The 27,545-nt window shown below is 43.3% G+C and overlaps 1 protein-coding gene across 6 annotated transcripts in view; it reads left to right on the forward strand.

Moving 5' to 3' along the window:
* The window catches only part of App (amyloid beta precursor protein), a 217,962-nt gene that overhangs the window by 173,547 nt on the left and 16,870 nt on the right, over positions 1-27,545 (forward strand). For all 6 annotated transcript variants that reach the window (XM_027412361.2, XM_027412362.2, XM_027412363.2 and 3 more), the window contains one exon: positions 23,691-23,912. In XM_027412361.2, coding sequence (XP_027268162.1) covers positions 23,691-23,912 — 222 coding nt within the window. The remainder of the gene's footprint in view (positions 1-23,690; positions 23,913-27,545) is intronic.

The raw sequence follows: 27,545 nt of genomic DNA on the forward strand, positions 1-27,545 counted from the left end.
TACGCCTGTTGACATCAGGGCTGATTAACAAATCCAAACTGGGCTTAAAGTGGAATACTTACAGCTCTTCCTCTCAGCCCAACAAAGTAGAACAGTTAGCACTGTTTGAGAATTGTTAACAATTCTGTGAGTAATCGTCAGCCAAGAAAAAGTATTAGTGGGGGCCTGATGCTGGAGGATGCAGGCATTCAAGAGCAGCCTGAGCTACCTAGCTAGAAAAACTGGGGGGGGGGGGGGGGGGTGCTGAGAGACAGAGAGAACAAAGAAAATTGTTAGTAAATAGGAGAGCGCTATTAACTTATTCTATTCTTACTTGCTTTTTCTTAAAAAGTGACTGTTACATGCATGAAGACTTTACAGCTGATTTAGGCATTTAGAAATAACATGAGTTCATATCATAGACAGATATGAGTACCTTCCTCTGTTGGCTTTATTATATTCTCAAAGCCAAACTGTTGTTCCCCAGTGTCAGCAACTGAATTTCCAATTTGGTTTTAGCTGCCTTTATCTAAATGAATATCTGTAACTCCCTCTAAGAAAGACAGTTATTTTCCCAAAGTAAAACTACTAATTCCATGCATGAAAATGCAGAAATCTACACACAAGCATTGTAGCCTTTGAATGGAAAGGGACCTAATAAGTTGGTACCCCAGCTTTCTGATATGGTAAGGTCTGTGTTGAAATGTCTCCAGGCAGCAGGGTCAGGGAATGCCATCGGAGCCTCCGATTCCCAGCTGATCTTTGCAAAGAGAGTATGAGGCTTTTAGCAGATGAACTCACCCAAACTGGCAAATGCTGTTCTTTATATACATTTATGGGTTTGTCATATGGCATAAGATTTTCTGACTCAAGAAGATCTGTAGAAGTCATTGATCATGTCGCAGGAATGTAAATGTGTCAAACATTCCTTCTGGCACTATTTTCATGTGGATATTTCCAGTGCACAATATGGGGGAAGCCAGTCTGCATTGGCAGCACTCAGAAAGTACACTGTCCGAGAGGGAATGCTAAAAGTCTTAGCGTTTTGATCTGTTTGGCTTTATTTTTAACAAGTACAGTTTCCACCGTCTATCCAGAAAGAAACATTGTTGACACTGAAATCTATAATTCAGCACAGCGTATTGATCTGCTTTACTGTGCTCCACATGGACACTGCCAGTCATAAGCTGAGTTAAACGTCACCCACATTGTAGTGACTCACAATGGATCATTTGCTCAGGCAAATAGTGATATGGTTTCAAATCCTTAGCCCATTTTTAATTGGCTTCTTTCCTTTTTCTATTGCTGAGTTAGTGACTCCTTTGTATATTCTAGACACTATCTTACCAGATACACAATTTGGTGTGTGTGTGTGTGTGTGTGTGTGTGTGTGTGTGTGTGTGTGTGTGTGTGTGTTTTAACTTTCTTTGCAAGTATGTTTTAGACATGAAAGGTTTCTAGTGGGTTTTTGTGGAGGGGTTGTTATTTAATTGTAGGTGAAGTCTTGTTGAATAGTTCTTTGGTTTTTCACCGTTGCTTTGGTAGCATATAGAAGAAGCCACTGACCAACCCCAAGGTCACAATTGATACCTGCATTTCCCTTTAGAGTTGTGTATTATTAATTAACCACTTGGGTTCATTTGTATGGAACACTCTCTAGTTAAGGGTCTCGGTTCATCTTGTTCACATGATAACCCAGCATCCCGTCACTGTGTATTGAAAAAAAAATATTTTTCCCAATGAAAAGACCATTGTACCTTGTGCAAAGTCTGTTGACTATAGATTTGTTTTTACCCTCAATTACCTGCCTATTTTTACTGTTCATCCACATGGCTTTTATTACAGTAACTTTGTGATTAAGTTTTGAAATTGGCAGGTATGAGTTCTCTACATTTGTGGGGTTTTTTTGTTTGTTTTTTGGGTTTTTTGGGGGGGTCTTTGTTTCTTGAAAGATTAATTTGGTTATTCTGGGTGCTTTTTAATTTCCACTTGAATTTTTATGTCTTTCTCAGAACCCTGTTTAGGAGATATGGATTTGTGTTAATTAGTTTTCTCCTTATGACAAAATATCTGACAGGGGCAACTTAAAGACAGGTTTGTTTTGACTCGTAGTTTAAGGGTGTCATCCTTGATGGCTGGGAGCACATGGTGGCCGTGGGAGCACAAGGCAGGGGACTTCACGGCCAAGCGAAGCTGGGAATTCATGTAAGACAAATGTTGGTGCTCAGCTTGCACTGTCCTTTCTATTTAGCTCAGGATCCCAGCCCCTGGGTTAGTGCCGCCCACGTTTAAGGTGGGTTTTCCCACCTCAGTCAACTCAGTTCAGAAACTTCCTCATAGACTAGCTCAGAAGCTTTTCCCCTGGGGCATTCTAGACCCTGTCAAGTCGGCAATCAATATTCATCATAACTAGATTATAATAAACACATAGATCAATTTGCAGTGTGTTGCTGTTACCATTTTCCACCATTTCTAGTGTGTGTGAATGTGTATGGACACATAGTGGGTACACATGTGTGAATACATACATGTGCAGGCCAGAAACTGACACTGGGCAACTTTTCTGTACTGACTCCCACTGCCCCCGGTGCTGGGATTACAGGTGGGCTACAGACCCATACAGTTTTCCCTTAGATTCTGGGAACTTAAACTCTGTTCACAGTTCCAACAAGCACTTTGTGTGCTGACACATGGCCCCAGACTCCTGTTCCAATGTTTTTTTAATAAGGATTAACTAAACAACATGAGGCTAGAGCAGCAGGTCCCCTGCGAGACAACTCTACCTGAGGCCCATTGGAAAAAGTGCATATTTGGAAGAAGTGGAATTCAGGCTCCCAGCTTTACTCCATAGCTCAGTAAAATTCCAAAGATTCTGTGACCTTTTTGTTCAGCTGTCCTGGCTACACTCCATCAGTAGTTCTGTTTCCCCGGCATTCCTTACTTCTTTGAGGTGGGTAATCCATCTCAACCAGGTGGGTAATGCCCGAGGCAGCGTCTCCCACGTCAAGTTGCAGATTCTTACAATGATGCAGGCCTAGACTTTTGTTCTCAACCCCTCATGAATTCCTACATGTGGCACTATAATGTAAAACCAAACCAAGAAAGGAACTCTTAGCAAAAAATGAGTCTGGTGTGAAATCAGACCACACTGGTGGTAGCAAGATGGTTTCCTGGCATGGGACACTGTGACAGATGTGTCCTGATTTTTTTCTAGAGTCTTGGGAACAACCAATGATTTTGGACTGTAACAAGGGCTGGTTTTTCTGTTTGTCACAAGCAGCTGCCTTCAAGGTTCCTTTTTAAAAAGGAAAAAAAAAAATTAGTGATATTTGCCACCCAGAATTTGGAATTGAAGCCAAATTGAGATTAATTTTGAAGTATGCTTCCACAAGGATTAACTGGGAATGCGATGAATTTGTTTGCACGTGAGTCAGAGTTGGGCAGGAATGTTAATTTGCCTCTTGCCGTTCTGCTCAGAAACAAATTCTGCAAGATAGTCACTGAGTAGTCCTCATTATTCTTTGTCAATAGCTCATATGTCGTGTCTTCTCCAGACACTGTTAGGTAGGAAATCCTAACCAGGGAGGATGGGTCAAACGGGCTGGAAGGATGGCTCAGCAGGTAAGAGCACGTACCGTCTGAACAGTAGGCTCATGAGTTCATGGCCAGTCTTGCCTATACTGGGAAGGCCTATCTCAGAAAGAACAGGAATCTAAAACAGCAACAAAGCAACAGCATTTGCTTTTAGACTTGGGGAATAAACTAGGTTGTCAATAGGTAAAGTCTACTTCATTTCAGCCACTACTGATGGATGATGCCTTGGCTCAGGCAAAGACTTTAATAACATGTGACTTTTCGGAGATGTTTCTGACTTGCATATGCTCATAAAGGATTAGCTACATGTTGCGTTTGAAGTAACACCTGGCCCCTACGGAGTTACCTTTTCTCTGTCTTTGCTTTTGACCTGTGTGGCATTTAAATGAGTCTTCCCAAAAGTCTGCAGCTGCCCCTACAGTGTTGAACTCTGTACAACTTCTCAGCAGGCCAGTTGTGAAACCAGAGACATGCTTGCCTTAAAGAATGAAAGCGAGCTGGGTAGGAGGAATAGTCTAATCCATTCTGGCTTTGACACAGCAGTTACCTTCTCTTTCTGAGGTTGTAATGGTAAAGTGAAGCACTCCTGTTACAGGGGTTTCTTTTGAAGCTTTGCCAAGTTAGGGAGGAAGTTGCGGGTGAAAGAACAGGGCTAAGTTAAGACTGTGAAGGGACCTCAGAGTGTCGTGGTCATACTTACTAACCTCGTACAATGTTTTTATTTAGGAAATAGTGAAAGCAAACCAGATTTCACATTCTGAAATATGTGGGCTTGGTGGTTTTTCCTGTTGTTTTGTTGTTTTTGTGTGTGTGTGACTGTTTGCCTACCTCATGTATGGGTACTTCATGCATACCTGGTGCCTATGAGGGCCAGAAAAATGTCAGATCCCTTGGAACTGGAGTTATAGACGGTTGTGAGCTGCCATGTGGATGCTGGGAATCGAACCCAGGTCTTCTGCAAGATCACCAAGTACTCTTAACCCACTGGGCTATCTCAGACCCCATAGACATTTTTTAAAAGACAGTTTGTTATTTAAAGTTCAAAATTAATTGTTGCTTTTTAAAAACCTACCTGTATTTTATGATTATTGAACACTCAGCCTACAGGGACAGTGCTCAGTTAGTACTGCAGTGATGATGCTGAGTCTACAGAGACAGTGCTCAGTTAGTCTATAGTAATAATGCTGGGTCTACAGAGATAGTGTTCAATGTAGACAATAGTAATGGCCCTAAGGTGTAGACATAGCAATGGCCCTAAGGAATGGATACACAGCTTGTCCCCAGTGGGAGATGCATTTATTATTGTTACATCTTTTTTAGGACTGGTGGGCTGGAGAAATGGCTCAGTAAGTAAATCACATGCTGTACAGACATGAGGAAGTGAGTTTGAGTCCCGTCCCCCCAGGTAACCCTGGGCATAGTCAGCACCATTGGTGATCCCTACATTCCCACAGGAAGATGGGAGCCCCACAGACGCAAAAAAAAAAAAAAACCTGGAAGCTCAGATCATGCACAACAGAAAAGAGGTCCTGTCTCAAACGGGTTGGAAGGGAGACTAGAGGCGGACAACTAAGGTTGTCCTTTGACCTCCACCTATGCATCATGGCACCCACGTGCCTGTATTCACATACAAGAACATATACAGGCATCATAAGTGTCTTTCTCAAGCAATGGTGCTTGTAAAACTATAGAGCTATAAAGGTCAAAGGACATTCAGACTCTGCTGTCAGAGTCCCCTTTAGTCTCCCTACCCCAATACCCTGAAGATTTTAGAAAAAAGGCACTAAATGATGGTGACCGTGAAGGCTTCCATTCAGAAGACATGGGTGGAAGCGGTTGAGTTCATTAGCCTAAACGATCTGAGTGTGAGGTAGTCTGCTTTCTTCCTTAGGCTCACACACGCTCGCCGTATGAGCTTGTAGCTCTTAGTTTATGGGCAATTGTGTAAAAGGAAGGGCCGTGTCCTCATACCCTACCATTGCCTTCCACTCTGATTTATTAAAGTAGGTGATGTCAGCCAAAACAGGTTCTGCACGTTATTTTAAGTTTCTGTTATTTCTTTGTATGTTTTTTCTTGGGAGTATCTTTTATCCAAAATACTTGGGATTGGAGACGTTTCAGATTCCAGAATTTTTCAAATTTGGAGTGTGATGATACAAACTCTAACTGGCTATCATCTTTAGTCCAAAGATCTGAAACTCAAAAGGCTTTGAAAGGTGGCAGTCCAAGGACAACCTCAGTCGTCAGTCTCTGGCTTCTGCCTTCCACCGTGTTGAGACAGGGTCTCTTTTTTTGGCTCATGCTGTGAGCTTCCAGTTTTTCATGTCTGCCTCCCAGCTGCCTGTATGCAGGGGTGTAGTGAAGATTTAGACTTCAGAGCATCCCATGTCTAGTCTCACGGCAAACCCATGCAGTGTACGTGCTCTGAGGATGGCAGACAGCCGCAGTGGCCCTAAGGTTTCCTATGGAGAACCAACTTGACCCACTTCAGACTGCTGCTGGCATATCTGCAATCCTGAGCAAAAAAACAGGGCAGCTGTCTCAAGGAAAATAGCAGGCAGAAACCAAGGGAAAGGTTTTGTAATCCGGTAGTCAAGCCTGCCGGGATGCTTTAAAGCACACTGACCCACTGCCTGCGTTTCTCTCTTTCCCTTTGGCTGGGAGCCAGTGTCATGCTCTTGAGTATTTTGTTTTGTTTCTCCCCCACCTCACCCCCCACCCCCACCCCCCGCCTTAAGTAGAAGCCTTTTTATACATAAAGTATAAAGTACTTCCTTCAGGTGCAGGAGGGGAAACTTAAGCCAGGACTATCTGTGGATTGCTAAAAGCACTTTCTTTAAGGAACAGAAAATGGCCTGGTTATCCTGTCCTTTGATAAACCTGGCGTCACCCTGTAAGTCAAACATTGTATGAAAATATGAGAGAAAGTTTGGCGGTTTATTCTCTTTGATGTGGAGAGAGAAAGCCGGCTTCCTTTCCCACATCCAGCAAGGGGCTGCATCCACCCCGCGGCGAACAGCTCTTAAAGAGAGACATGAAAGAGGGGCAGAGCCCTCACAGTTTGCAGATTAAGGAACCAGGGTGATTAAGTGGCTTGATCAAATCAGAGACTAAAAGTGGTCAGGGGTCAAGGGCTTCTTCATATCTTGCCAAAGTTCTTCAGAAATCAAAGGGAGTATTTTAAGTAGCTGGGGTGTGAATAAATGTGATGCCTTTTCCTTTAAAGAAAACGGCCTCGCAGAATTGGGAGCCCTCTGTAGGCATCTGAGAGTTCAAATATGGCCATGTTTCTGGAACTCGCCACTAGTTGAGGCCAGTGTAACAAGCTGGCAGGTTCCTGGTCATTGCAGTGTTCATCCTGCCACATTATTTCTGCATGCCTGTCCCTCACCCCACAGACAGCAAACAGTCTACATTTTTCAGGATCTTAGTTCAGGGACTATAAATACTTGGAACTGAAAGTCTCATTTAGAAGTCACTGAGGAAGAAAAGTTGTTCTTTGTGGAAATTGTTGTCCTAGAAGTCATCGTGTCTCAACATATACCTGGCACCAAGTAAAGTGTACTTTGGAGGACTTCTTGTTTAAAATACAGGATCTTGAACTCTACCTCACACTCACAGAAATTGACATATTTTCTACCACCGGTGATTCTTTAAAAATTCAAGAGTTTTAAAACTCATCTTTATATGTGCTAGTGATAATACAAGTTTTTGTAGAAAATTGGGAATACATTCGTATATATTTTTGACAAAAAGTTAAAAGGCCTTATTAATTCATCCTGAGTTGTTAGCCACGTGGATTTTTACCAGCCTTCACAGACTCTGATTTACAGTGTTCTGATTTACAAGATTTTCTGTTTCTGTGGTGAGGAGAAAGTGATGCATCGTTAGAATCCACACCTCGGGAGTTGAATTGTAATCCCACCCTGGGTACCAATATACAGCACTGAGTGGCAGCGGTTAGCCCTTGTCTTAATCAGGGCTACTTTTGATGTTCCAAAACATCATGACCAAAGCACCTTGGGGAGGAAAGTGTCCACATCACTTTCACCATTGAAGGAAGTCAGGACAGGAACTCTAAAAGGGCCAGACCCTGAAGGCCGGAGCTGATGCAGAGCCCATGGAGGGGAGCTGCTTCCTGGCTTGTTCCTCATGGCTTGCTCAGCCTGCTTTCTTATAGAACAGACGACCACCTGCCTGGGGATGGCCCCACCCACAATGGGTTGGGCCTTCCCCCATCAATCACTAATTAAGAAAATGCCCTACAGGCTTGTATATGGCCTAGTCTTGTGGAGGCATTTTCTTCATTGAGGTTCCCTCCTCTCAGACGACTGTAGCTTGTGTCAAGTTGACACAAAACTATGCAGCGGTCGGTCCTTCATGTGGTTGGAAGCATGATCCGCAACAGTCCATACTGTTTGTCTTGAGCTTTGCTGTAGCAAGTGCATGATTGACAAGGGATGTTTTCAACAGTAAAAAGGATCACCAGGCTGTATTCCTGTCATCAAAGAACAGATGTATTTCCAAGAGGCCATTGCATGAAATATTACAGAGAAATGGTATTTACTTTGAAGTTTGAATTCAGCTTTGGTAAGTGACCCAGTGTTGATGCTGGGTTTAACTTATCCAAGTACTTGGCATAAACTGCTTTTCTCTTTGTTTGTGCTGTGCGTCTGTGTGTGTGCAGGTTTGTCTGTGTGCATGTGTACATGTATAGGCCAGAGGACAACATCCGGTTTTGTTCCCGAGGCTCTTCTCACCTTCTGTTTGAGGCAAGGTCTCTCACCGTTCAGGAAATTACCAAGTAGACTAGCCAGGGTGCTCCAAGGATCCTCCTGTCCCATTCTGAGATTATAAACCTGCCACCACATACAGCTCGCCCCCCCTCTCTCTCTCTGTCTCTGTCTCTCTCTCTGTCTCTCTCTCCCTCCCTCCCTCTCTCCCTCCTTCTGTATGTGTGTGGGGGCTGTCTGGGCATAGAACTCAGGTCCAGAGAGAGAGAGAGAGAGAGAGTTCTGCCCAGAGAACTCAGAGTCTTACCTACTGAGTGCTCCCCCAACTCTAACTGCTATTAACTGCAATTACTCTTCTCTAAGGAAAATAAACAATACAAGCATGGGGCAGGCTTCACTCTCAGAACTTTTTCCTTAGTTGCCGCTTTCCTAGCTCTTCAGAAATTGTGAGCCTGCTAGTCTCTTTAGCAGGTCATTCCCTCTCTTGCTCCTGGTCCTTCACTTTCTATCACTGATTCCTCCATAGAAATCATCAACATAGATGGCCTTCAAATCCAATATGTTACTAATTTAATAAGAGCCTAGAGAGAAAATCAATGCTACACCCAGAGTTGCCAAATGCAGACACTCATCTGCATCTTGGACAGTAGACTGGCCCGCCTAGTGTCAGCTCAAGAACTGTGTGTCCGTTAGAGAATGGACGACAAAAGAACAACAGAAAATGCATGCTGGCTCCCAACACTAGATGCCAGTCCCCAAGAGGCAGCTCCCTGTGTTCAGCAGTCACTTCTGTATGCTTCAGATGACAAAGGAGAACCCTGCAAACCCTTGTCATTAAGTGCTTCCTAAATTGACGTGGACTAGAAATCAAACAAATAGACTACCTGATTGGATGTGTCCCAGATCAGTGGGGAAGCTACCATGAGGAGTTTCTCCCATCAACGGTAAAGCCAGGCATGGGGGAGTGGAGCACTTGGGAGTGAGGCAGTAATAAAAAAAAGTAAAACCATTTCCTTGTCTTCTCCATGAAGGGGCTGCACAATAATTTCTTGCTGAGTAGGTATTCGGGCCCATGCCTATAATCTCAGTAGTTCCTAAGTTCAAAGCCAGCCAGAGAACAGAATGAGTTCCAGACCAGTCTGGGCTATATATTAAGAGTCTATCCCAAAGGAAATGAGAACAAAAGAATTTTTTTTTCAAATCCTTTTTCTTGCATATCAAAGTGAGCAGGTTTAATTTAACCTCATCCTCCAACTGTCACCTCTTCATGAACACAGAGAAGAAAGGAAATGGGATTCCATAGAAAAGTCATTTGGATCTCTGTTCTCTCTTTTGCTAGGTGTGGCTAGATAGGTCCATTAGTGACGTAGGCTACTCTTAGAGTCCCAGTGTGTCTGTGTTTGCCTCCTCAGATGTAAACTTAAACACACACACACACACACACACACACACACACACACACACACACACAGGGCAGGGGGGGGGCACCCCTCATCTCATCAGAGATAGTTTATTCTAAAGCCAAATATGCCTGGCAATGGCCTGAAACATGGTTTTAGGTTACTCCAAATTCCATGTTCAAACATGGAAGCAGTGCTATGAAGTAACCAAACAAAGACAGGCACAAATCAGGAAACTTTTAAACTTTTAAAAAGCAGGTACGTGAGCTGAAAAGCAGAGAAAGCCCGCCTACAGGCCTCGGATGCTAGCTGATGACATTCTTAGCTCTTTGATTGGTTGGAAATGAAGTCTGTGTTCGTACTTTCCAAGGGATTTATCTAATGGTCAAAGCTGTGTTGGGTTGGGCATAGAGGAAGACAGTAGTGGCTGACACAGTGACTAAAGAGGGCCCAGGACAATTGACTTGGGCTTACCACATCCCAGATTTTCATGGTCTCTGCAGCTTTCGTCAACTGCTCAGCCTTGCAGAAAGTTCGGTGGAACTTTTGTTCAGAATCGCCCAAGTGTGTATGGTAATTGTCTTGGGAACAGGGTCTTTGGGTGGCAATTAGGAATAGATAGGAGCTCCACATAGCCAAGTCTGCCCTGCCTCACCATTGAAGGTACTCTTCTGTGTGTGATGGCCCAGCAAGAGGTCCCTTGCCTCAAGAATTTGTTTTGTTTTGTTGTTGTTTTGTACACTAAGAAAGCAGTAGGCAGTAATTAAAAAAGCCCCTGCACATAAATTATTTATTTTCTGGCATTCAGTTATGACCAAAAAATAATCTTCAAGCTTGGGTTGGTGGCACATGTTTATAATGTCAGCCACTCAGGATATTATAGCAGGAAGATCCTCGGTTCTGGGCAATCCTGAGCTATATAGCATGAGATGCTATCTGAAGAAAACATTACAGTCTGAATAGCCTAAAAAAGATGAAGGCTAATTTTCTCATAGTTTTGGATCTTGGAAGTTCAAGATCATGGAGCCAGCGGGCTGTTTTTTGAGGGTTTCTGCATGACATCTTTTTGTTTCATCATGTTGTGTTGTCAGCAAGGACCCAGAAGGCCCAGAGGATACCCACAGGGAGTTCAGGTGTGCTGGAACGAAGAACTGACCCAGGGACAGACACATGGATAGTGATAGCAATAGACACGGTTCCTTAAGAAAAAGAAAGCCGTTTCAATGTATTTCTCCGGGGATCCAGCCCTCAGCGCATAGCACTTGGCTAAGTCAATCTTTTACCTAGGTCTACTGCGCTTCCTCTCCTTTGCCCACTTACTGAACATGTGTTCTTCATTCTAAAAACTGTTCACAGAAGCTACAAAATATATTAGTATCCTTAATTTTTTTAACTTTTGATGTTCTGAATTGAAGTAGAATTCCATCCCCATTTCTGCTCTTCATCCCCCCTCACCTTCCCTTCCTCAGTCCCCTTCCACGCTCCCCCAGTCTCAAGTTGGTAGTCTCTTTTTCAAATCCAGAACAAATCACCATTTCCCATGCGGTGAGCCAGAGGATCGCTAACAGTTCAGAGGCTGCAAAACACTAATTCCACACAGCATTCTTTTCCAGTCGTCATATAAATACAACAGCTTAACTGTGAGGCTGTTTGAAAGTAGTTTTGTTCAGACCGAGCTTGTCCGATGTGAGCCCTAAATTGAAGCCGACAGGCTAAAGTTTATGGGTTCCTCCAGCTGTCCCGGCTTCTCTGAGTGGTGTCGCTGGGCGTGAGTGCCAGTTCTCCGTCCTGGCCTCTGTGGTGGTGATGGTGTCATCACTCTGAGCTTAGTAAAATATGAAGCTCGCCTGGTATTTGCCACGTGTCTTGGTGCCAGGCACAGCTCAGCTTCTCTGGCTTCCCAGGAAGGAAGTGATGTAACCTCTGTTTCCAGGGCACTTGAGTGAAGCCACTCCAGTTCCTTGCTGAACTGAAGGGTTGACGCTGGTGTCTAAAGTTCTTTTTAGTGTCCCTAAGATAAGAAGTGTAGGTCAGGACAGGAAATGAGTGTTCCTTTCGGAAGGCTGTTGAAAGAAAACAGACCTAAAAGGAGGGAGTTAAGGCTTTCTGAGGGAAACATTTGGAGGGAAAATAGCTGCTTCCATATAGCCAGATTAGACTCTGAGATCCCAGCATTCTCTTGTCCCTTTCATTCCCAGGCTCTAGGGAGTCTCACTATAAAGCCACCTTCTCCAGTGTGTCACTATTGTACCCAGAATGATTTGCTATCAGCAGTTACTGTGCCTCAGCAGAGTCACCAGTTACCACAAACTGGATGGCATAACGAGAAAAACATTCTGTCACCATTCTGAATGCCAGAAGTCCCAAAGAAAAGTGTTGGCAGGCCACACCCCTCTGAAGACTGCAGGACACAATCTGTCTAGTGCTTTCTCTTGCTTCAGGAGCTGCCCAAGATGCTTGCCCGTCCTCTGGATTGTAGAGCTGGCACACTCACTCTTGTTTCTGTTGCTGTGTTTTTGCTGGTATCATACAATAAATGGAAAGACATTCTACTCCGCAGAAAAACGTCATCTGCAAAGACCCCATTACCAAATAAGGTCATAGTCACAGATAGAGTGTATGTATGCTGTAAGGGGAGCATTTCAACCAGCAGCAGGGAGCCTCTTTTCCTTCCCTCGATTTCTAAGAATCTGAAGATACTGTCCCAAACACTGCCATGTTTAAATCAAACAACTACATGTCCTGAATCTTTGCCCTCTACATGGAAAAAGAAATTAATTTCCATATTTAATTGGTACCAAATTGTGAAAGGTTTTAAGTGCTTCGCTTTCACATGAGGCTGATAAAGGAGTGAGTTTGTAAACTGTGGCTGGGTTAATTAGCCAGGGTTAATTAATGTTTACCACACTGAGAAGATGAAAAGGCATGTATAAATACACAGTATGTGGATCATTTTTTAATTTATTGTTGGAGTTTACAGTGTGCACAATAAGGCCTGCAGAAAGCACAGGCAATTTTCAGAGGGATACTGGTGTGCTGTGGTAATTATGAGGAGCAAACTTCTAAGTGAATTAATTACATGTTACCGAAGACGATCGCACTTTAATAGTGTTTATTTAGAGGCAAGTTCTTGGTTCGAGTTGAACTATGTTGAGAGCTGGGTGAGGTGAAGAGAGGCTAACTGTGTGGGCATGAAAACAGCATTTTAAGGTAACCTTTTTAAAAATAAATACGTTTTCAGAATCGTGTGTTGTCAACAAAGTCCAAAGAATCTTAGGTGATCTTGTACTAAAAGCTGAGAGATACAGAATTTAGAAGCCGTTTGGAGAGATTGGGACATAACCTCCCATGAACCGAACAGAATTCTTCAGTGTTGGGAGTTAGGGACAGAGTCCACAATACCCCATGCCAAGAACCCCGAATCCGTGGATGCTGAAGTTTGTTGTTTACACTGACACTTTGTATTTGCATAGAACCCGTGAGCATCTTCTTGTATACTACAAGTGATTTCTGTACTGCTCATCATACCTCATCTAGCACAGATGCTCTGTCAACAGTCATTACCCTAAATTGTTTTGAAAACGACAAGGTAAATCCCTACTTTTGTTCAATACAGATACACTGGGGGTTTACCTTGGATCCGAGGACTGGAGAGTTGGCTTAGTGGGAAAAGTGCTGGCTGTGAAAGTAGGAGGACCTGAGCTCAGATCCAGCACTGAGTAAAAAGCTGAAATGACAGCACAGATCTATGATCCCAGCCCAGGGAGGATGGAGTCAGGCAGATCCCCAAACGGCCATCATGCTCCAGGTTCAGTGAGAGACGGAAAAACATGGAGAGGTGGCTGAGGATGAAGATCTCCTTAGCACTTGGCGCGTGGTCCGGGGAGAGGGGTTTCCTTTCCTATGAGCCTTGAGCTCTTTGAGTGCAAAGAGACTGAGTTAGTTATTTCTGGCACTGGTCTGGAGGATGATAAGACTGCTTGCCTTATCATCCTGAACTCATTAGTTAATTAATTAAAGGACGAGTGGATGAGCTCACTGATTAAGGTTCAAGTAGTTTGAGTTTCCTTGTTCCGGAATACTTAGGCTGAGTCCTTTCCGATTCTCACTTCTGTACACCCTTAATGCCTTACTGAAGACAGACAGATGTATCCTATCCCCTGCCAAACCCTTAATGCTTAGCGCTTGCCATTTCCAGGCGTGATCTCTGTCTTACTTTTCCTGTGGCTGTGATAAGAGACCCTTCCCAGAGCAGCTTAAGGGAGGAAGCTTGTTTTGGTTTGCAGTTTAAGGACACGCTCCATCAAGGCAAGGCAGCAGGAGTTTGAGACATCTGGTCACATCATATACATACATACACAGTGTGGAAGCAGCCAGTGATGAATGTTCAGGTGACTTCTTTTTTTAGGCAGCATAGGACTCGAGCCCAGAGAATGATGCTGCCCACAGTTAGGGTAGTTCTACCTACCACCATTAGCCTAATGGAAGTGATCCCCCATAGGCTAGAAGCTAACCCAATCTAAATAATCCCTCTCCAGTGTACCTGGAGGCTGGCGTCCTAGGTGATTCCAGATCCTATCATGTTGACAGGCAGCACTATTCATGGTCTCCCTGGACATTATTAACGGAACCTGCAAATACTACTGAGGGAGAGAAAGGGCCATTGCCATAGCCAGGATGCTCACTGGAAAGCAAGATTGTGTTACAGACAAACAGGCCAGTGTACAGAAGAGTATAAAGGAAGTGTTTAGGGTGCTTCAAAATTGCATAAATTAGCATTTAAAATGAGCTGTCCTGCATACAGAGATGTATTGTGTGTGGAGAAAGTAGTCCATCCATTGTGATGATGTGTGTATTTAGGCACATTTTCCACACTGACCCTCCCCCCCCCCATCATCAGCATATCTCTGAGGCTCTCTCCATGAAATTGTCTATGGATGCTGGAATCTTCCTTTCTACTGCGGGTTCACCGGTTTTGCTGACCCTTTCTTTTCATCCTCCAGAATATAGTAGTCTGTCAATCACTCATCAACTGGAATCCATTCCACTGAACTCTCTTCCCAGCATAGCAGTGTTATTCCTGTTCTGTTCATCTGCTATGTTCTTACTCGGGTCAGGCAGAGTTCTCTTTCAAGTTCGAGGGAGAGCCCTTGAGAGACAGGGCCATGTGTGGCTACATTTATGGAAGTCACACAGGGACACAGCTATAGGGGACAATAATCATGGAGACCACAGTGACAGCTCCTACTGAAGATTTGTCTGCAGCTGCACAGCTGTGAGCAGCAATGCCGTGGCCACTGCAGCATAGCTGCCCTTGTCCTTCCGTGTCTTGTGTGTTTGAGGACACACACTGTAGCTGAAGTCCGATGCCCGTGCATCTGGGTCAGTCACGGGATGTGTATATGACTCACTCACCTCAAGGAAACCGTGGAGATGTGCAAAGGCCTGGTGTTCTTTCCAAGTGAAAATGATGACCTCCTTTCTACTTACTGCTCCAAATTGGCTCAGAGCTCAGATGGAGAGGAGAGAACCCCAGGTACTGACGCCCAGAACACCGCACAGCAGCAGAGAAGGAACCAGAAGACTCTGGGCTCAGTGGGGCCACAGTCTGACTCTATGGGATGTATAAAAAAGAGTGAAAGAAGCTGTCGCTTTAATTTTTTTCATGACTTATCCTACTTTCTCAACCTCACTAAAAATTAATCTGTCAGAATAATAGGTACTGCCATTATAAATATACTAACCTTTCACTTTTTAAGCAAACATACAATAACACCAAGTATGCCAAATAGCCTTCCAATAAACTGAAAGTTAAGTGCTGAGAATCTAACTGGGAAGAATGCTTCCTCATAAGTCCATCTTTGTGTGTCCCCAAACCTAATAAGCCGGTGCTACAGGTAATGCCTCAGTAACCTCAAAAATTTCATTCTCTTTGGCCACAGCCATAAAAAATAAGTAAGAAAGTGGGGATGAAGGAATAGCTGGAGGAAAGAACCTTCTCTGCAAAAGATGAAAACATTGAAAATGTGAAACATGAAAAAAAAGAAGATGTAAAATATGGCTAATTGTTCTCATTCCTTTCTCCTTTATTATTTACACTAAATGGAACTGTTATGATGTAGTTAGTCCCACCTGGTTCCTTCCTGCAAGACCATGGCAGAGTCACAATGAAGTCATAGTCTCTATGACAAATACACCTCTCTTGTCACAGAGGTTAGGCTTCTGCATTAGCATTGAGAGAATTGCACAGAATAATTACATTGACAATCCTTTAGCTTAGCCCTAACAGCTCAACTACCCAAGGCAGCTGGTGTTGCCCTTAGAATGTGAAGAAACAGCCATTTCTTGGGTTTAAGATTGGATGAAAGAACTGTCCTATGATGGTTAATATATGTTTTGTTTGTAGAAGCTACATAGTTTATAACTGCTTGTATTAAGAGCCATGCTATGCCATTTCACTAGAACCTGACCAGAGGAAGACACATACCTTTACAAAGATTGACATCTATGAGATAGTGTCTTCCCAAGGCCCAAGTTGGCCTTGAACTCCTGATTCTTCAGCGTCCACCTCCCAAGTGCTGGAATTACTGGTGTTGTCACCACACCTGGAAAAATACCATTTTTTTAAAAAAGTAAGTCAAACATACAGTGGCCCCTTAGAGCTAGATTCTTCTCTGTATCGTTCATTTTTTAAAAGCACACACATTTCATGTAATGTGTGAGAATTAGAACTTCAACCCACAAACTTTCTTTGAAGATCACTGCTGTAGTATGTAAACACTGCAGTCAGCTCTTGGGGTTGCTAACATCCCGGTAGGATTAAGACACACACACACACACCTGCTAAAGTGGTTGAAAATAAGATCAGGACCTTGGCACAAGTCCGTAAATAAATGTGGGAAGGAAAGCTTTTTAATCCTCCTTCCAAGCCAAGGAGCCTGGCTGTGTTTTCATCTTGATTTCTGACTAACGCTGTTGAAAGAACGAAGCTGTTTTTGATGTAGGAGTTTGAAAGCCACAAGGAAACTTGTCTTCAAGGAAAAGACACTTCTTCTGAAACTCCAGTCTAGACCAGATGATGGCATTTCAGGAAAATGTCACTTGCAGTAAGGAGTATTTTAAAAAGTGATGTACAGCCTCGTGTGAATCCTCCCTGCCGTAAGTGGACCAAACACACCCCAGTTGAAACGCCATGGCCAAGACACTGCTAAACAAAACTAACCCTCGATTTACACATGGGTGCTGTCACCTGACATTGCCACTCTACCCTCACGAAAGTCTTGACCCTACAGGTCTACTCTCTTCTACCTTAGTTTCTTCTTTGGGGGTAGAAAATAATAATAATAATCTATAATTAAATAATCAAATCGATATCTTTCTAAATAACATGGAAATATTCATGGACTGATGAGAAGATTGCATTAGGTACTGGGGTACTCAGGTTGCTATTATAATACTAGTTCAGCCTCTTGATATCTATCTATCTGTCTGTCTGTCTACCTATCTTTATTATTTATGTTGACATATAATCCTACTCCATACCTAGTGCTGGCTCAGAATGTACTACATAACTAGGCTGGCATCAAACTTATGATCCTCCGGTTTCAGCCTCCCAGGTATTAGTATTACAGGCATATGCTAGCATGCCTCATTTGTTAATTTTAAACCTTCTCAGGATGTTTGTGCATTCTGTTCTCAATGGGGGTTGCTATGGGTACCAAATGAGCTGGGGAGCGGTTATAAAAGGCCACAGACATGGACAGTGACAGGAGAGTAGTGTGTCTTTTTTTCTTTATTTATTTTAGGGTGTTATAGCAGGTCTAAAATGGCATGGCATCGAAGATAGCTGTGGTTTGTACATAATGAGAACGTGCCAATCACATGCAGGAATCATAGAAAGTCGCCACAGGTTCTCCCCAAAGTCAGCATTCCTATCAGCTGTTGCTTCCCGGAGCCAAGCTAAGCCAAGGCAGGCTGGTATGCAAAGTGTCCTCAGTGCAGAAATATTCCTCCTTTCCGAGAAGAGCCAGTAATGAAGGATAGTCCGGTGCCTCCTTCTGTGTGCATTCTTATTCTTGGAGACTACAAAACACCAACCTGCTTCCCCAAAACTTCTCTGGACTGCCCCTTCCTGCTCAATAACTGATTTGGGAAAGAAAGAAATCATGGCTGTTCTTATTTTCCTGCGGCATCCTGGTGTAGAGATGTGGCAATGTTAGTGTCAAGACAACTGAGTGTTAGGTTTGAAGAGTGAGACTCTTCTGGTGATAGTGCTTCTTAGCCTGCTTGGCTTTGTTTTTACGTTCTGCCCTGCAGACTGGTCTGTCTTTTATGAAGGCAACTGAGACTACTACATAGCAACGCTTGTTTATGGCTTGTGGCTCGATCCTCTCAGACACCACCACAAATGGCAGTCACCTGGAAGTCCTCTCAATGTGTAGATTTGCTTCCCTGTATCTGCTGGGTGGAAGGGGACCAGGAGTGTGCATTTCTTTTTTCCTCTTTCTGAGATAAAAATCTTGCTATGTAACCCAGGAGATCCTCAAACGTCCTCTATGCCCCAGGTAAGCCTTTGCTTGGAAAGCTCTCTCAGCCTATCAAGTTCTGGGATTATAATCATGCGTTGCAACACATGCCATAATTCTGTTTCCACCAAGATCCCAAAGGACGCCTTAAGGAGCTTGAGTTTACATGACAGGGCTGTCACCCAAGCACCTGGAATCATGTGGATCAAGAATGGGGTCTTGAGTAGTTTCAGGGCCACAAAGACATTAATGACAGCATCGCAGTAATAAGCTGGGCCGTGAGTCAGATGCACACCAGCTCTGATTGCAAAATTAAATCTGATCTCATGGTTCTGGTGTGGGCAAGATGCCTAGAATGGTTGGTGGCTGATTTATAGTGGAGCCTCTTGATGGGGAAAAATTACAACCCTTTTACAGATACTCCCAGTGCACCTAGGGCTGCAGGGAGGGGCACAGTGTAGTCTGTGAAGCAACAAGCAGATGTGTAAATATCTATTTAAATTATTTTTTTTAAAAATTGGTTGTAGGAGAATCCCATTATACAAAGTTCAAAAGGAACTCCCATTTTGATAGACATTGGAGATTGGTATTTTTTTAACTAGGATTCAAAGAATCAAACTGCAGAGTTACAATCTCAATAAAGGCTCAGTCCTAGAAGAAAAATATGCCAAGGACAAAGACAAGGACTCACTTGTTCAGTGGTCTCCAAACTAGGCCTTCAATAGCCTTGTTTGGCAGGGCTAAAGGCTAAGATAACCCCCCTCATTTATATGAAAAAAAAAATCCTCAGTGTGTTCAGTGTATGGAAGGCATCAATCAATAATTATCAGTAATTGTGAACCTTGTAGAAAGAGAATCAGTTGGCTCAATGTCTACAAATTGTATTTTCTGCAAACCTAAAAGACAGCCCTTAAAGTTTTGTATGCTGTTTGGCTGGAGGGTCATTTAATAGTTACAAGGAGACTATGAGGGAGTCATGTAGCATTCACGGACTCCCTCCTCCAGTAGACCTTTCATTCACCAGGCCATTTCCCTAAAAATGAGTCAGTGTGGGCGTCTTCTGCATCTACAAAACCAAAAGTGAAGGTTTTAAGGCATTTGAAGACGAACACACTCACTGCAAGTCTCCAATGTTTTTTGACGTTGCTTTCTTTGAAATATCTTGAATGTTTTCCACACTAGCTAATGGTGATACCCCGCCCACTGCCCTTCCCCACCCCGCCCCCCTTTCCTGTTTACTCTAAGTTTGCCCATATGTACCATCAAAGCAGTTTTGGAAGAGGAAGGTGATGGGATTCACTGTGTTTGTGTTCGAATTTACCTTCGTTGCGCAAACTTTAAGTGAAATATTGCCATCCCTGGGCTCAATTCAGTATTCCTGCTTTAACCTGCAAATCTCAGGATCTAGGTGTTAGAAAAGATCCTTGACTGCAGAAGTAACGGATACGATTTTGGGCAATAAGAAGTAGCTCTCCAGAAGAAGGGGAAAAGGGAGTCTTGGGAAAATAGACGTGATCTCTTAGCTTACTATAGCCATTGGCAAGCTTAGATGTTTCAAGGCTTCGGTGATCCTCAATACAGCCCATCAAAGCATTGTGATAAAATAGTAAATTAATTCAGATAAAAGGATAACCCGTCAGAGCCACCAACAAAATAGATGATGGTTCCCGTGGTTTAGCCTCACCACAGACTCGAAGCTCAGAAGGGGCAGTGAAACAGTCGCACTGTTCCCAGCCCTGTTGGTCCCAGGCACCGTTGCCCAGCACCGGTGCATTTGCCAATGGTAAACTCCTGAGCCCTTAATCACAAAGTAGCCTGGCTGTCTTGAACATTTTATGATCACAAAGCAGAGTCCTCCAGTGATAATGATAATTCTCTAGAATTTATCCAGCGCCCTGCCCGTAAGACCATACTGAGTTCCTTGTTCCAAATGACATAGCCAGCAGTGGGTACTTCTAAATTTCCTATGTTAAATTAAGATAATAATACGGATTTCTGCTACTCTGTGCACAAAGGCTAAGTGCTTTTCTCTCAACTGACAATGTCGCTTTTCTTTAATAGTTCAACTTTTCACATGAATTTCCTAATAGGTTTTTTGTTTGTTTGTTTTGAGGAAATTTAGATTTTTTTAATGTATATCAGTGTTTTACCTGCATGTATGTATTGTACCACATGTGTGCTTGGTAGCTGTGGAGTTCAGAAAAAGGTATCAGATCCCCTGGAATTGGAGTTGTAGATGGTGATGAGTAATAATAGTGCTGGGGACTGAACTCGGGTCCTGTGCAAGAGCAACCAGTGCTCTTTGTGATAAAGAAATTAAAAAGACCCTAGCTAAGCAAGAAACCTCTGACCCTAGGCTATGAGACAGGAGGCCACAGGCAGTTCCAGAAAAAGAAAAGGGAACATCAGCACATCACTTAACCACCAAGCCCCATCCCTGTCGTATGAACTTTGTGAAAGCCAAACAGCAGTGGAGCTCCCTGTCTTGTACCCACCTGGAAGAACTATCTTGCATCAGCTTAAAAAATGAATGAGAAAAGGTTGCCACAGTTACCTCTCCTAAAATTCCCAGGACCCTGTATGCCAATTTACCCAAAAGTAAGATTTCCCTGGTGTGAGTCCCTGTGCTGCCTTTTTTCACCCCCAGGAACAAGATGGAGCCTCCTCTCTCTCCAGCTGCTCTGGTCTGAGAAGGACTTGAGGTGAGGGTAGGGGACAATGCCCCTCTGTAAGGCTAGTGTGATTGTGAGTCAGCCTTACCAGATGGAAGGCGTTCTTGCTGATTTACTCTACAAACAAACACTCCAACGATGGTGACCCACACTGTTTAGTACCACAGCTCAAGAGGTGTGGTGTAGACAAGATGGAGTTGTAAGCCACGTGGTTGAAAATATACAGCGGGCTAGTAACACTGAAGGGCTCCAGCATCTTAGATTCATTCAGGACAAAATGAGGGCCCATCAACATTGGGAGGAGTCATGCCTCAGTATCTGGGAAAGGTCTAGGAAGGCCGTCAAATGACACTTAGTAAGGAGAACAGCGATCAGTCAGTTTGTGCTGCTCTAACAGTGTCTGAACTGGGTGTGGTGGTACATGCCTGTAGTCTCCGAATTCAGGACATGGCGGATCATGAATTCAAGGTTCTCCTCATCTACGTAGAGTTTGAGGCCAGCCTGGACTACATGATACCCAACAGCCAGTATCTGTGCCTGAGTAGTTTATTAAAAAATAAAAATTCATTTCTCATGGACCTAAGTATAAGGCTGAGAAGATTTTGGAAGGTTCCATGTCTAATAGTACTCAACCTTTTCTCATTCGGAGTGGTGACTTGTTTCTGTGCCCTCCAGAGTAAACAAGGGCTCCTCCATTCATAGCAATGAGATCCTTCACTTAGTCACATCCCCAAACCCCTACTATCCCAAGTATTGTTACTTCAGTGGGGAATAAGTTTCAACTCAGGAATTCTGCTGGACATTCGGGTGGTGGCCTCTTCAGCTACAATTACCGAGGCAAAAGTAGTTGGGGAAGCCACAGAAAAGGGAGTGAAAGAGAGAATTCAGAATTGGAATTCAAATGTCGTCAGCAGTGTTAAATATGAGTCACGGATGAGAATTTGGAAATGTGTCTGCACTGACTGTGCAATGGAATGCAGGAGGGAGAAGACAAGACCCAAGTCCAAGTCCATAGACAAGGAGGGAGGCCCAAATTCTTGGAATGTGTAGAATGAAAGAAAAAAAAAGCCAGTTCTCTCTCTCTCTCCCTCCCTCCCTTCCTCCCTCCCACCCTCCCCCTACAAGAGGCAGAGTTACTCAGAGACATCATGGAGAAACAGCAAGAGAATGAAAAAGTTCCAAAGTCCAGAAAATGAGCAGTGATAAATGCCATAGATCCTGAGCAGCCAAGAGCTCCCCACCTGCCTGGGGTTCCTTCCTCGGGATGGACATGTAGCCACCAATAATCATTCCAGACTATCCTGACTTCAGGGTAATAAGCCAAAGCAAAAGATTTATTTAAAAGAAATGCCCATTTAATTTAGTAAATGAGATTTTGGCTAAGTTATTGGCCATTACCTGTGACTTGGTAAGACATGAAAAAGTCTAGAGGAAATCTAATGAGGGCATTTTATCTGTGTGGGAAAGGTCATTGCAAGCATCAAATATTGGATTTTAGATCAGTGTCACACTGAGTAGGTATATATTATAACTCAAATTAGACTTCAAAAGAACTAATTTGCTTGGGATTCTATCATTTAAAATAATCTCTTGTAATAAAACTGGCTTTACAGGAAGATATTAATCGCACACTTTAATGCTGTCCCTTCAAATTGTTTTAATGGGTACATTTGAACAGAATTTTAATTTTTCCAGTAAATTGACTTTTGTGTCAACTTAAAAGAGAATTTAAAGGATGATAGTAAAATGTTACAAGTCAAATTTAAATCCAGATTTAATTTTCCTCAGCACTGGTGTTAACTAGTGATTGGTTTGAAATATATAGTTCAGTAAACTATAGACACAGGTATAACTTAGTAAACATACTTAAATTAATCAAATATTAATACCATACATGATTTATGGACCTCTAATTTTTTTCTAATTATAATGAAAGTGTCAGATGAACTTTCCATATGGGAAGAGGAGATTCACCAATATTCGGATTTTTTGGGGGGCGGGGGTAGCAACTACACTTAATACAAAGTTGGGTTCTATTCCTCCCCCCAATAAACTTTATTTAAATGGTAAAAGGTGTGATTGGGGGATCTTTCATTAGACCCTCAGGACTTTGGGTAAATCAGTGATATTCCATAATGTTGATTTTTCTTTTTCTGCTCAGTCCCCCCATCCCCAGGGGGAAATACTAATGGGATTCTGTGGAAGACAGTTGCTTTCAGCTCAGGCCACATGCATGATGCTCAGAGGCAGAGACAGATGAGAGATTAGCCCGGAGGTTCAGTCTCCACAGGACTGTATCTTGAAGAACAAATGCATAGTTTTAGTTCCTGCTGCATTTGGGGAAGGTAGATACCTTCAAAGCAAGGGGTTAGGACTGAATGGAACAGGCTGCCCATTTATAATATTGTCCTCGAAGATGGGGATGCTTCAGAGACTGGGCTTTGCCTAACTTCCATGCTTGGTGTTAGCACCCCACGATAGGGATTCCTTCATGATCATTGGATACAGGGGGAGTCTATAGAAAGGAAGGGGCAATTAGCAGTCAAGGTCTTCACGTCCAAAGCAGTGAAGCAGCAGCAGGATAGCATCCTCTCTCTGCCATTCTCCATGGAGTCAAAGCCCGCCTGGACAATTGTTTGCTATAACTTTCCTTAAGGAACTTAGTTTTTACACGTTAGGCGGTGCCCAGTGACGACCTGTCACACATAGCACATCGTCAATAGGAACTGCTGAAGCTGTGACCTCTGTGACCATACCTTAACCAAAGACCCGATTGGTTTTGTTTAGATGAGCTGCTTCAGAAAGAGCAGAACTACTCCGATGATGTCTTGGCCAACATGATCAGCGAACCCAGAATCAGTTACGGAAACGATGCGCTCATGCCATCTCTGACTGAAACAAAAACCACCGTGGAGCTTCTTCCTGTGAACGGGGAGTTCAGCCTGGATGATCTCCAGCCATGGCATCCTTTCGGGGTGGACTCTGTGCCAGCCAATACAGAAAATGAAGGTAAGAATCCCTTCTTATTGGAATGACAGACCCTGCCTCCCTATATAAGATGGAGAGCAATCAAGACGGACATTTGCCATCTGCACACGCACATGTGAGGCCCACACCTATACACGCCTGCCTACATACATGCTCACATATATACACACACAAAAAAAATAATAATAAAACTGTACTAACGTTGTCACTATGCATCTATTAAAATAATACATCTATTATTATTGTATTATTCTTTAATTTTTAATGCTACAGAGTAAATAAGCTGATATTCCGCAGCACAGATAGTCCTATTTTTATTTCCCCTTTCTCTTGGTAGATTCATATACCTAGTAGCACACATCTACCAGCTGCCCGAGACCAGTCTAAGCAGCATAGGGAACCCCCGTCTCAAAATCAAAGTACATAATAACCCACATAGGATATGCCACATATTACTGTGTGTGAGAGAGAGAGAGACAGAGAGGCAGCCTTGGACTCCCAGAAACCCGCCTGCCTCTGCCTCTGCCTCCCATGTGCTGGAATTTGAGGTATCAAGAAATCATTTTGAAAATTTTCTCTACCAAGAGGTTTTTTAATACTTTTATTGAAATTGTGGTATCTGACTTGTTATCATCAGCTTTTGGCCCAGAATGTGCACCTTGAATGAAAAGTGATCAAGTTAAGGACATACGATTTGGCCATTGGAGAGAAGCTTTGATAGTGACATAGACACACGCTGAAATAATCTTCCTTGGCTACTGACTCTTATGTGAAAGCTCAGATTACACCAAATACAGAAGTACACAACCAGTAACAACCAGGAGGCTAGCTTCGGAATGAAACGGTTTCATGCTAAGTGATTTCAACACAAGGCAGCTGTCAAAATTATGGAACTTGTGTTAAATGATTTACCTACCAAAGTTCAAAGGATGAAGTTTTTCTCAGTCAACAAATTTGCACACCTGGGTGATGTAGCTTTTCCAGGGAGACTTTGACAAACTGCATGTTTAGGAGATAGCATCTTTTAGTTTGTTTTGCTGTTTGAACACATTCAGTACAAAGTTGCATGTACACAAACACCTCAGTTTCTTGAAACTAAGAATGTTTTCCAAGGAGGCAGCAGGATTCTATCTTCGACTTTCCTCGGTGTGTAAAAGCACTGAGCAAGCAAGTGGGGTTTTTTTGTTTATTTGGACTTGGGTTTATCTCTTTGAGTTTTGGGTTTGGGGGATTTTTTTATTTTTGTTTTTGTTTGTTTGCTTTTGAGACAGGATCTCTCTATGTAGCTCTGGCTGTCTTGTAACTCACTATATAGACCAGGCTGGCCTGGAACTAACATAGTTCTGCCTGCCTCTGCTTCCAGAGTGCTGAGGTTAAAGGTGTGCTTTGCCACACCTGGTGAGCAAGCAGTTTTAAAGATAGGCTGCAGAAATCTTTGTATAGACTTTTTTCACAGAATGACAACCCAATTTGTTTCTTTAATCTGAAAAGTAAAAGGCAGCTTATAGATATAATTCGCACAGATACTATCAGATATGAAAGCAACATTTATGGCATATAAGTAATTGACTTTCTCATTTCTTAACATTATCCTACCAAAACAAAAAACAGGTCATTTGATTTTCAAAGACCTGGGTAACATCCATATATGTGGTATTATATAAGTGGATGCATTGGGGGCATTTAAAGTCATTGTTGCTCATGTATAATCAGTAATGAGGTGTATGCCTGTATGAAAAATGTACAGGACCACTTGATAAGCCTAGTGCACACTAGATTGGCTCTTTCCTTATTGTTAATAACACACACTGTAAAATGAGCCTTAGTAAACAATAATGTGCACGTGTAGACACACCACATACTCACACACACACACACACACACACACACACACAGAGAGAGAGAGAGAGAGAGAGAGAGAGAGAGAGAGAGAGAGAGAGGTGAGAGAGAGAAACTCTAGATGTATACCCAACATTCAGTGCTATATTGCCTGTTGCCTAGGCTTCATCCCGGGCAGACATTCTTGTTAAAGATCTGGTATTGGGGCTGGGGAGATTGCTTAGTCAGTGAATGGTTTTTGCCTTGCGAGCATGAAGACCCGTGTTCAGTCCCCAGTACCTATGTAAAAAGCTAGGCCTGGTGGCTCTGGGAAGGTAGAGAGAGGTAGGTTCCTGAAGCACAATGACCAGCCAGCTGAGCCTACTTGGTAAGGTCTTGACCAGTGGGAACCCTTGTCTTACAATTCAAAGAGGATGGTTCATGAGGAATGACAGCTAGGATTGATCTCACACATTCCGGTACCGGGGGAGGACATGACTGGATCCAGTGAGTTCTTGGCTAGCCAGTCTACATGGAACTGCAAGCATCAGGCTCAGTGAGAACCCCTGTCTCAAGGCAATAAAGCAGAGAGTGCCAGAGAGTGTTAGAGGATTATACGCTAAGCCCTTCTCTGACCTCTGCGTGGACAAGCACAGGTGCACGCACCATACACACACCAAAAAAAAAAACTATGCAGAAATGTCATATTCATAAGCAAAACTGAAGTGGGTTCTGGATTCACATTATCACAAAGCCCTTACATCCCAGGGGAAATTAGAAAACCATGTACGGTGTTGTGCTGACGCTGTGTACAGCATTCTGTATCCTGGACCCTCACCCACCAGATTGCAGTAATGCCTCTCTTTCCTTGGGCTAGAGTCTGGACACATCCCCCTGGGATAGGAGCCAGGACTTGCCCCACATGCCTAACGAGCCGGTCTGAGATCCCACTACGGCTCTGCTATGCGACGGTGCTCACATTAGTGAGCCCTTCCACCTATTTCCCAGTCTGAGATAATTTGTATCTTCATTCCCTGCTTAAAGGTAGGACGAGAGCCTTACATGGGATAACATGCAAAGCTCATAGAAAGGTGCCTAGAACACATTTTTAAAAAAATAACTTTTAATGGGACTAGAATCTTGTGAGGAGGCTTTGTCATTCTTTGTGCAGATAATTGACCATGAGGCCTAAACACTACGTCCTTCAAGTTAATAAGTATATAGAGACATATAATACAATACAGCCACTCCCTTCCCTCAGAAATGTGTCCCGTTCACCCCCCCCCCCGCCGCCTCTCTTTCATATGTGCAAGATAAATAAAAATATCTACTGTTCTCAAGGTTTTTACCCTGAGAAAAGGAATAGGTCAGAGCCTGGGGTGGAGAGCAGCCGCTGAGAAAGAACATAGGAGACCTGCTCAGGATCAAGCCAGACTAAACCCCTTCATGGAGTGAGATGATCATGAAGTCGTCCCCCCCCCCCCGAGGACATTGGCGATGGACGGCTGCTGAGAGACAGGGAATGAGTTTTCTTCAGAGACGTGGCTGAAGGTCCAGTAGATGTCTTTCCACCAGTCTGTATATGAGCAGTGCTGAGTGGATTCCACCATGGGTGAAAACAAAACACTTGAAGTTGGGAAGGAATATTGGAAGAGGGTTGGGGGTGGGGCTGGAGAGATGGCTCAGCGGTTGAGAGTACTGACTGTTCCTCTAGAGGACCCGGGTTCAATTCCCAGCACCCATATGGCAGCTTGCAACTGTCTGTAACTCTAGTAGTCGGGAATCTGACACTTCACCCCACTGCACATAAAATAAATGTTAAATAAATTATTTTAA

The sequence above is a fragment of the Cricetulus griseus genome, chromosome 4 (genome assembly GCF_003668045.3).
Source record: "Cricetulus griseus strain 17A/GY chromosome 4, alternate assembly CriGri-PICRH-1.0, whole genome shotgun sequence".
NCBI lineage: Eukaryota > Metazoa > Chordata > Mammalia > Rodentia > Cricetidae > Cricetulus > Cricetulus griseus.